This window comes from Medicago sativa, chromosome 7 (assembly GCF_051527215.1).
Source record: "Medicago sativa cultivar Bolivia chromosome 7, Bolivia_mono, whole genome shotgun sequence".
Classification (NCBI taxonomy): Eukaryota; Viridiplantae; Streptophyta; class Magnoliopsida; order Fabales; family Fabaceae; genus Medicago; species Medicago sativa.
The window spans coordinates 33,912,561-33,923,819 of NC_140755.1; the positions used below are offsets into that span (position 1 = coordinate 33,912,561).

At 35.3% G+C, this 11,259-nt stretch overlaps 1 protein-coding gene and 1 pseudogene across 2 annotated transcripts; one reads left to right on the plus strand and one right to left on the minus strand.

The window, feature by feature from the left end:
- Positions 1-3,649: 3,649 nt before the first annotated feature.
- Positions 3,650-8,178, minus strand: LOC146905814 (FBD-associated F-box protein At4g10400-like; annotated as a pseudogene). Its single transcript, XR_015020347.1, has 4 exons — positions 7,482-8,178; positions 7,187-7,334; positions 6,741-7,003; positions 3,650-3,789 (listed from the first exon to the last, which is right to left on the minus strand). The product of XR_015020347.1 is annotated as an FBD-associated F-box protein At4g10400-like (transcript).
- Positions 8,179-9,134: 956 nt separating this feature from the next.
- Positions 9,135-10,760, plus strand: LOC146905815 (uncharacterized). Its single transcript, XM_085729736.1, has 2 exons — positions 9,135-10,065; positions 10,383-10,760. Exons 1-2 carry the CDS (start codon positions 9,273-9,275, stop codon positions 10,415-10,417), a joined length of 828 nt encoding a protein of 275 aa, XP_085585862.1. The 5' UTR covers positions 9,135-9,272; the 3' UTR covers positions 10,418-10,760.
- Positions 10,761-11,259: the final 499 nt, after the last annotated feature.

Sequence of the window (11,259 nt, forward strand, 5' to 3'; positions counted from 1 at the left end):
GGGGCATCAGCATGGTGGGGTAATTTGAGAAAGTTGGACAAAGAATGTTGGGGGTTCAAACAAAATTGGTAGGGGAGATACACTTTTTTGGGAGGAAAATTGGGTAGGTAGAGGAGCATGAAGAAATAGGTTTAGATTGCTGTTCTCTTTATCTTTGGATATAAAGGCGAGAGTGTTGTACTTTAGAAGGGTGGTAGATGGGAGTTGAGAGAGTCGGTATCTCAGTTACTGGTGGAGATTGAAAGGTGAGATTTAGAGATGGTGTTAGCGATAGAATGGTTTGGAAGTATTGGGTATTCTATCGGCAATGGTTCTTTGTTTTCGTCTTATAAAATGACTGGTATGTTTGCTGTTACACCTCTATCAGTAGAAACTTGTTAATTGTATTGTGCTGGTTGGTGTTTTTTTGGTTGTGTGTGATTGGTGCGGTGCTTGGTGTTATACGACGTAAATATTGGCAAGTTAGCTTATTTTGTAGTGGCCTTTGGTAGTGGTCTGGTGTTTAACTTGCGTAAAATTGAGGGGCGCACAGTTAGTGTGACTTTGTTGAAGTGCTTTGGATGATGATGTGATGTTGCTCTACTCTTTTTTACTGAAGTTCATGCTACTGATGGAATAATGGACATGGGACTTGGGAGGGTGATGGCTATCTGATATGGGCTGATTTTTCAATAATGATAATCATCTAATAGAATCGTTTTTTGCGTGGCATCAACTACATAGGCTATTGCAATAGATGTTATAGAGATGATGAGCATATTGTGGGGGAGAGGCAAACATGGAGCTTTATGAAGTATGGATCTTAGAAGGTTGACGGAGTGAAAGCTTCCAGTTTTGCAGGTGCAGATCTTTGGTATCTCAAACGGTCTTGGTTTTTTTGTGTGAATTACGATTGCATCTGTGAGTGTGGCTAGGAGTTTAGTTGATCTTTGTGCATAATTCATGATTTCGGTTTCAATAATTTCTGTTGGAGTATGTATCATCACTTAGTGCATAATTCTGCAGTTGGAGTGTTGTCCAGCTAATGTTTTACTGTATTATGGTTTTGAGATGGTTTGTTCTATCTCGACGTGCATTCAATTGTTTCCTGATAAGCCATAGCCTCTTCTCAGTTTCTAATTTGTGTTATATAAAAGTTACCAAGCAATTTTAGTTGGTATTTCAGTTACTGCTAAATTCTTATAAATCTAATTCAAAATATGTGCCACAATTTGATGAAACAAGGAACGTAAAGAAACAACCAGGGTGCAATGAATCGTTACTAGATTCAACTTTCATACATGAAATAACTTGAAAGCAGAAACTACTATTGTTTTTTCTCTCTCTCTATGGTGCATTCAAGAGGAAATGGTGAAAAATATTGGGATTTGGATCCTCTCATATGTGTATGAGATTTACACATGAGAGGGTAATGCTTCTTCTCATACCATTGAAATTGAGAAACATATAAAAAAAATAAATGTTTTTTACTCATTTTTAATGGTGGACAATTACACAATATTCTCTCATATGTAAATCACACATTAGAGGATCCAATGGTAAAATTTTCTCAATCGTCTTTGCTAGCATGATATTACATGCATTATAATTTAGGACAAAACTTAGTGCTTTTTGTATGATTCTTAACTAAACTTTGAGAAAATTATAGTTTTGAGGAAATCATGAAAGCACCTAATCCATAACACATAAATTTGTCCTCTTATATATATATTGTGTTACCTATGATGACCGATTTAAGATCCTCTTCATTTAAACTCTACACCATTTCTTTCATTTGGATAAGATAAGATAAAGACATAAAAAAATGGTGAGAATAATTAATGATAGTAGGACCCATTTAATGATAGGATTCATCATCTATTTTGTGTTTATCTCTTTCGTAATGACAATCTCTATTTATTTTTATAAATGAAGAGGATCTCAACTCACGATGACCCACCGGTAACTATTGTAAATATGAGGAATGTTAGCAACACACATTTTCCAACAAACTATCTTTGATTGGTTAAAATTCACATGAGTCCCACCAAATCACATGAGCCCTGTATAAATTTGGTGGGTTCCATGTGAATTTTAACCAATTAAAGAGAGTGTGTTGAAAAGTGTTAAAATGTGTGTTGCTAACATTTCTCGATTAAATATATTAATTCCTATCGAAGATTTAATGAACCTGATTTCTTCCATGAAATTTACTTTGTTCTTGGGGAATAAATAACGAGCTTGTTCTAAATTGACTTTATCAAAACCACAATTAAACCTTAAACGAAGGAAGGTTACCACTAAAACCACAATTAAACATTAAACCAAGAGAGGTTAGCACCAAATTTCCGCGGTGATGTTAATGTTTTAGAGGTCCCCAGTCCCCACACAGTATCACAACCACGAGTGTGGCAGTGTCCACCGCATTTTGCCAAAGTACAAGGTTTACAGCGTAACTTTTTTTTTTTAAAATAGCAAATATTATTCACGTCGAGTCTATGCAAGACGCACAAGAACTCGTGGATTGAAAAAAGTTCAAAAGGCACCGATATTAAAAAACGGAAGCGCCAAAGAGCCAATACAAAGAAAAAAATCATCCCCAAAATTAGCGAGGCCGACATATACACACAGCCAGGCCTAACCTGCATTGACTCCCCAAGCAGACCCCTGCCTCACTAAAAACTGCCAAGCACTCCAAGCTTCCGAAGCCAAACAGAACCGAAAAACAATGCACCAAAAACCTGTGCTGGTAGCGCAAAACAGTCCCCCTGTTATCAAAACAACAGCTGCAGACTAAGAAGGAAAAGCCAGGAATAAAACTCAAACCATCCAAGAAAAAGCTACTCCAAGCAAAAACATCCATTAAATGGAAACAACAAAGAACTTGCCTGCACTACCAAAACCGCACCTCCACACAACCTTGTAAGACAAAGCTTAGGATTCCAACACCATTCGTAAAAAAGACAAGACGGAGTGTGAGTCCTATCCAACATCCACCTCCAAGACAACACCTTAATCTCCTCAACCACTTCCTCCACCTCTCCTCAACCACTTCCTCCACCTTAAAATTTGACCCCTTGAAAATCTTATCATCCCTCGCTTTTCACAAAACCCAAATGGTTTATACTTTATAGCATAACTACAACCACAATTTAGAACCTTTGCAAATAATTTGGTGTCCACGTGTCTTTTGAAATAAACATCCATCAGAGTATGATCATTGTGCTAACATGTACTCATTTTAATTTGAAAATTGTGAAATCACTCTTGTAGCAAATGAAGTGGACGGAGACCAAATCTTGAAAAGATAAAGTGAGAAGAAAAAAATTGTTGAAAAAACTATCAAATTTGGTCATGTTTTATATTCATTCAAAATTTTGAGTGAGTTCATGTGAAACTACTTGAAGTCTCGATTTTAAGCAGATGGCATAAAATAGAATTAACTATTGAAAAGCATAAGTAAAGACCACTGCATATCCATTTCATATATCAGTAACATCAAAATAACCAGTACAACATCACTTTAACTTCTACAAGCAAAAAAGAAAATATGCATACAAGATTAATTCAATAGACTTAAAGTTATATGGTCAGTTCCACGACCTCCCTTCATGCATATTTTGAAAATAATTCTCCATGAAATTCATTCAATAGATTAACAAGGCATCTTCATAAAGTACATATAGCTACCATGTCCAAAATCATTCTCCCTAAAAAAGATGGTTTCCTTCCATATTCCTGCTGAGTACTAATGAGGTGAAAAATGCCACTGGAATGAACTTTGATCGTGATCATTTTTCTACATGTTCTCTGAAATCAATAGGTACGAAAAAAACAAGTCAAAATCGAATAGAAATTTCTTCCGTCATTGTTCTTCATATCAAGAACCATGATGACTTTAGTCATGGAACTCATGGAATAAGACAAGTGAAAATCTAACATGATCTTGTTTATCAGCAAATGAGGTAAGGAAAATTAAACCATTATTGCAATAGCTTGCTTTGTTGCACAGATTGGGAAATTAGTTCATTGCTGCAACAGTTCATTGCTGCAACCAACTGTGTTATTGCAATAGTTCATTGCTGCAACATACCATTTTATAGAAACCAAAATAAAGTGTATTTTCCATTTTCACAGCATCTATCATGCACACAACCAACTGTGTTAACAATAAATCAGTGCTCAAGTATCTTAGTTAGGAAAACAATAGTGTTAATACTATGGCTTATCTCCGTGGCTGATAAAATTATTACTACATAAAATTCATTATGCTGCAAAGATAAAAGCTGAAAAAAGATAAAAGCTGCAAGATACATAAAACAAGAACAAGAACATATGCTGAACATAAAAAAAAATAAAAAAAAAATAAAAAAAATGAAAGATAATGCAAAAGAAATAGACGTGTTTTTTCCCTTTATGGTCTAAATAAATATTAGCAGAAAAGCCTTGGTGACTTTCTGCCTTTCCTCGTAGTAAGTATTTTTCATCTTTTGATCAGGGTGGATAAGAAGAAAGGAGAGAAGAAACAGAAGGAACCAAAGTCTGCTTTCATGACAAAAAGTGAGGTTGATCAACTAGAAGATGGACACAAATGGAGAAAATATGGGCAGAAAGCTGTCAAGAATAGTTGATACCCTAGGTAATTATAAATATTTGCATTCAATGGAAGATCCACCAACATGAACTAAGTCAATCAATATAGCTAGCTATTACAGTACTGCACCCATGTTCCCAAGTGAAAGCAAAGTGAAATGAAAGGATATGTTCAATGCTTAATTTGGCTATTTAACAATACTCTAAGGACTCTAAACTCTAATAAAATTGACTGATTATGATTTTTAGATTCTATGCTAGAGATCACACATACGAGGTTTTCAACGGCCCCACTCTCGCAAATACACAAGTTCATATCTTGCAGAACAGCTCCCCTATTATCTAGACTGTCTTTTGTTGGTAACCTGTTTTAAAACAACTTCCGCAACATACAAACATTTTTGGAGGAACATCTTTGTGCTGAACAAACTTATACTAAAAGGGTTTTGGATGTGCGGCTTCCCCTTTTGAAACCGTATATGCTCTTCACATAGAAAATACTCCTCCAGCGACACCATTCCAGCTCCAGTATTCACGTTCAGCCCCATTGAAACCCTCTTCTTTTATCACTCTGTGTCATGTAACCAACAAACTCATTCTCACAATTAAAAGGCTCTCTTCTCTAGTTCCAATTTCAACTTCTCTCCTCCCTACCCTCTCGTTCCCCACATAAATCCACTAATTTGACCCCTTTTTCAGTTATGATGAGAAATAATCTGTTAGACTATTATTATTAAATAAATATTATTTATAATAACAGTTATGGCAGTTATTATGTAAATTATCTTGTAACAATTAGTTATTAAGTTAGTTATGTATTGTGTGTGAATAAAAAAGGGTAACCCCAGACTATTGTGGATTATTCTGAAAAGTAGAAAGTGGTTATTTGGAAGAGAGAGACCAAGCTCTCGAATTCTTGGAGGGGAGAGAACCAAGACTCTTGAATTTCTTGGGAAATCTGTTGTATTATTAATATTAATTTGTATTTTCATATCAGTTTCTATCATAATCTCTCAAACCTATCTTTTAGTACCACACCCTCACCAATCCATGAATCTCTCCAAAACAATGTGCCCTGCCCGTGTGTCAATTGCTACAGTTAGACATGCAATGAGGCTCATTCTTTGTAATTATAATATTTAAGATTTTAGACTGTCTACAATCCTTTATTAACTGTATATACAATACTATCTCAATTAAGAAATTAATTTTTGGTGAAATTTGGTTAAGACACGGATATATGCAATCGGAACGTAACACTAACAGAAAAACGTTATCCTGTTAGTCAAGGTCAACTACACGGATCAAGATCATTTAGATCCAAGTCCCTTTTCGTGGGACAATCAAAACATTAATATACTATCAGAAGACATAAATAAAGAATCTGTTACGAATACAACTAATTCGTTTAATCTTTGTCCATGCTTATTAAAAATAAGGGAAATGCTAACAAGTGCCCTAAGGGCACTTGTTAAGAAGACCAAAGAAGAAATTTTGTCTTGGAAATGGTGCATTCAATGCATGGAAACTTTAAAAAGTAACTTTTTCTACTTTAAATTTATCAATTATTTCTATTTTTGCATCCTTAACAAGTGCCCTAAGGGCACTTGTTAGCAAGACCCTAAAAATAAAAAAGAAGGTACATGGCAAAAATGAGACACTCAATTACAACTGCACCTTCCTCCTTTTCTTTTCCTTTGTGACAGAACAATGGTACCCTCCTACCATATGTTTATGGATCAAATCAGAATTTAGCATACAACCACCTACAAATGTATCAATGTGGATGTGAAATCATAAACAGATAAAAATAAAAATAGTTAAGCAAATAAAAGATTATTTAAGGAACACTTTACCATGACCATTGAATCAGAATTAAGCATAAAACTACTCACAAAATGGATATGAAGTCATAAAGCATAAAACTACTTACTCACAAAAGGGATCAACATGGATATGAAATCTTAAAAAAATAAAAATAAAAATAAAAACAGGTAAGCCAGTACTATATGATTTAAGGAACACTTTTCCTTGACTTAAGCACCAAAGACAAAGTTAATGACAATCAGAGTTCTAGTTCGAACTACCAAATCTAGGAATTCCATGGTAGAAAAAGAAGTTAATTAGCTAATTAAATGACAGGAATGATTAGAGTATCTACTACTTACATGGATCATGAACCATGATAAATATTGAGTTTGCACGTTGAAGAGGCCCTTGGGAATGAAGATAATTTTCTTCTAATTTTAGGCTGTCCACGGTTCCAGATTTTCATGGTTTGTAAAACACTTGCATTCTTCAAAATATACTTTGCTGGCTGTTGGCCTAAGAGATTGAAGAGATTGCAAGTTCTAAGGTGTAATGAAAGGCATTGCGGAACAACATCTGGGTCTACCCAATTTTCTTCTCTATCTTCGTCGTCTAAATCGCCCTGTTAATAATGCCCATAAAACAAAATAAAAATCATAAGAGTGTTTTATTTTAAAAGTCCCACACTGGATGAGACAAGAAAGTTTACCAACATAGACGCCGATGTTGTAGGGTTGAGTTATACCTAACCCAAATTCCAAGAATGTGCAATGAATAAATAAATCAGACACAATCTATAACAAACCTGGTGAATGTCAAGCTTTTGAAGCTTGGGGCAATGCTTGAGAACTTCCACTATGAATTCATACGTATAATAATCCATAATCCATACAAATAAGCTCCAGTTGGGTCAGATTATGAAATGTAGGAATCAAATCATCAATGTAATACACCTAGTTCAAATATGTAGAAACATAAATTGATAGAAATGAACGTAAAAATTATCACACACAAAATATATAAATAAAACCCAAATACATTACACATCAGTAACATTTTTCTTTTCCATGCCAACATCAGTAAGTAAGTCATAAACAAACCTGATTGATTTCCAAGCGCAGAGAGCGTACATATTGAACTGCTTTCAACAGAAAATGAGAACAAGTGTAATCAATATCAGCTTTAGTCAAGTTACTTAAACAAAAGCTTTTCCACTCTTCAGGGGTAAGAGATTGGCTGGAACCAAAGGACAAATTAGATGTGAATAAATCCTCAAGAATTGGGCATCCCCTTATAATTAACATGAAATCTCGAAATTTTGTAAACCAAATATAGTTCAAATGAAGGGTTTTGAGAGACGGAAATAGAACAGAAGAAAAACCCTCTTCCACACTGAAACCCGAAAGCTTGAGAACGCAAGAGTTCTGCAATTGAGAATATTGATGGGTAAAGTCAACATAGAAAAATCGAGATGAAGGTGTTCAACTCCACGTTGTAGCACAAAGTTGACCCACTTGGAAACACTGTTACTGGGGCGGTGAGGTAGATTAAAATGGTACACAAGACGGAAAGTCTTTATGGGAAGTGCGGGATCTCGGGACAGTAAAACAGAGTGGACGGAGTCGTTAAAGCAAAAATGGGTGCTGTCGTCTATCTCTGTCGTGTTGGTGAAGTACAGAGTGGTAACTGAGAGCCATAGATACTTCCATCGTTTGGAAAGAATTCTTTGGTTTCGAGAAATGAGAGAATATGGCAGAGAATCGGATCTGGTAAAGTGCTTACTATATCTTCCGCCATTAGGACTGAAAATCCGTGAAATTGTTACATAAGAAGAGTCGGAAGTGAAAGGGTTGGGGGCAATGTATAAGCGTGAAGGAATTTGAGAAGAGCGGAAAAGACGTAAACAAGGGAGGAGACAATTTCTTTTCTTTTTTTTTAACAAACAATGACAAGACATGAAAATTGTCACTTTGGTCCCTTACTTTGTATTTTTTGTCACAAAGATCTCCGACTCTTGGTTAAATACAATGCATTCTCGTTATCAGTTTAGTCTCTGACGTTAAATAAATTCAGGATTTAGAGATTTGAGATTCAATTTCGAGATATTGATTTTTGATTCAGGAATCAAATTGATAATTTCCTACTTTCACTTTAGTGTGACACTTCATGACGCCACCGTTTTTTCACTTCCGTTTTTTCATTAGAGAAAGGACCCCAAATATCAAGATGTGCAGGAAATATCAAATTGTGGTATAAGCGTGAAAGAATTTGAGATTCATATAAACAATGCTTGTAACCGTTTTTTCATTGAATGAAATAACCGTAACTGTTTCTCAATTCTCTCTTCTTCTTCAAGCTTCGTCAAGCTTCATCCATGGCAGATTCCATGGTTTCTTTGTTCTTAGATGGTATCAGAGCAAGATTCTCTTGCTCTGCTTCCGCACATTGAAGATTGAACGTTAGATAAGTTCATCTTCTTCGCTCACTCTGTTTTCTATTCTCTTTTCTCCGATTCGCTTTGATTTTGCGTTTCTGGTTTTTCATTGTTCTTTCTTGAACAATTTCTCATTTCTTCTTTGAATCTTTGATCGAATTCTTCTTCAATATGGTGCCAAACAACAACAATCAGGATCAAAGCCTTGATCCACAACGGTTACGGTTACACCGCAATTGAATGGTGAAAATTATCACTCGTGTCTATGAAGATGCGAAGAGCACTTGCAATGAAGAACAAATTTAAGTTTGTTGATGGATCTATAACTGTACCAGATGAAAATGATTTGAGCTATGCTGGATGGGAAAGGTGCAATAATCTTGTTCATACTTGGATAATCAATTCTATTGAACCTTCAATTGCACAAAGTGTGGTTTTTATAGAAAATGCTGTGGATATGTGGAATGATTTAAAGGATAGATTCATGAGAGGAGATAGAATTAGGGTTGCTCAATTGCAAGAAGAAATTGCGAATCTGAAGCAAGGAAACAAGAAAGTTACTGAATTTTTCACTGAATTGAGAGGTTTATGGGAAGAACTGGATCAGTATAGGCCTATGCCTCAATGTACATGTCCAGTTGCTTGTGTTTGTTTGGCTATGAGGAGCAACAAAGCATTCAGAGCAGAAGATAGGATTATCAAGTTTCTGATGGGACTGAGTGAAGAGTACCAAGGGGTAACATCACAAGTGCTGTTGATGGATCCTTTGCCTCAGATTAATAGAGTTTTCTCAATGGTTTTACAGCAAGAGAGAAAGATGCAATACAATACAGTATCATCACCAGTTTTGGATGATACTGCTTCTGGGTTGATCAATGCCATAGATGGTCAGAGACAATTTGGAAGAGGAAGAGGAAATGGTTTTTCTCAAGGAAGAGGAAGAGGAAATCCCAGAGTTTGTAGTTTTTGTAATAGAACTAATCATACAGTTGAAACATGCTACAAGAAGCATGGTTATCCTCCTAATTGGGGTAGAGGAGGTGGAAACTCTTTTGCTAATGCTAACTTTGTGGAATGTGAAGATACTGAATCTAAAGGAAGCACTTCTGCTGGGAAAAATGATGAGAGTGGAATGATGCTGACTAAGGATCAGTACCAGAATCTGATAGCACTTTTGGAGAGAAGTAATGTTGAAGCTAAAGGTTCAGCAAACATGATAAAAACCAATGGCTCAGGTGTAAACATTGGAGGTAAACTCTTTATCGATAATGTTATTTGCAAAATTGATGATAATAGCTGGATTGTTGATACTGGTGCAACACACCATACTTGTCATGATTTGAGTTGGTTCACTAGTTATAGGAACATTACACCTATAAGTGTCAATTTACCAAACAAGACTATTGTGGAAGCTTGTCATAGAGGAAGTGTCAAGTTATCACACACTCTACACATACATGATGTGTTATATTTGCCAGATTTTGCTGTAAATCTTATATCAGTCTCAAAGTTATGCAAAGAACAAGATTGCATTGTGAATTTTGAGGCTAACCAGTGTATTATACAGGCAAAGAAGGATATGAGGAAGATTGGTTTGGCTGAAGAGATAGATGGACTCTATTACTTGAAGGCTGAAAAAGGAACACAAAAACAAGTCAAAATTTCAAGTATTTCTGCTTCTAATAACAAGTCTGATAATGTAGTGCCCTCTGGTATTCTATGGCATCTTAGACTTGGGCATCTATCTCATGATAAAATGCTATGCATGAATAAAATGTATAGTTACATTTCTGTAAGTGATCATGTGGCTTGTGATATATGTCAAATGGCCAGACAAAAGAAATTACCTTTCTCTATTAGTAAAAATAATGCACATACTGTGTTTGAACTTGTGCATGTTGATATTTGGGGTCCTTTCTCTACTGAATCTATTCATGGTTTCAAGTACTTTTTGACTATTTTGGATGACTATAGTAGACATGTTTGGGTGGTTATGATGAAAACCAAATCAGAAGCTTCAGACAAGATCAGAAGCTTTGTCTACATGATAGAAAATCAATTTGAAAAGAAAGTGAAGTCCATCAGGAGTGATAATGGACCTGAGTTTCTTATGCAAGATTTCTATGCTAAAAGAGGCATACTACATCAAAGAAGTTGTGTATATACACCACAACAGAATGGAAGGGTAGAAAGAAGACATCAGCATATATTGAACATTAGCAGAGCCTTAATGTTTCAGTCAAGATTGCCCAAGAAGTTCTGGTCTTATGCAGTGTTACATGCTGTATTTCTTTTGAATAGAATACCAACTAAGATCTTGCAAAATAAGTCATCTTATGAGATGTTATATAATAAAACACCTGATTTGAGTGAGCTTAAGGTGTTTGGATGCTTGAGTTATGCATCTACTTTGTCTATTAACAGACACAAATTTGACCCTAGAG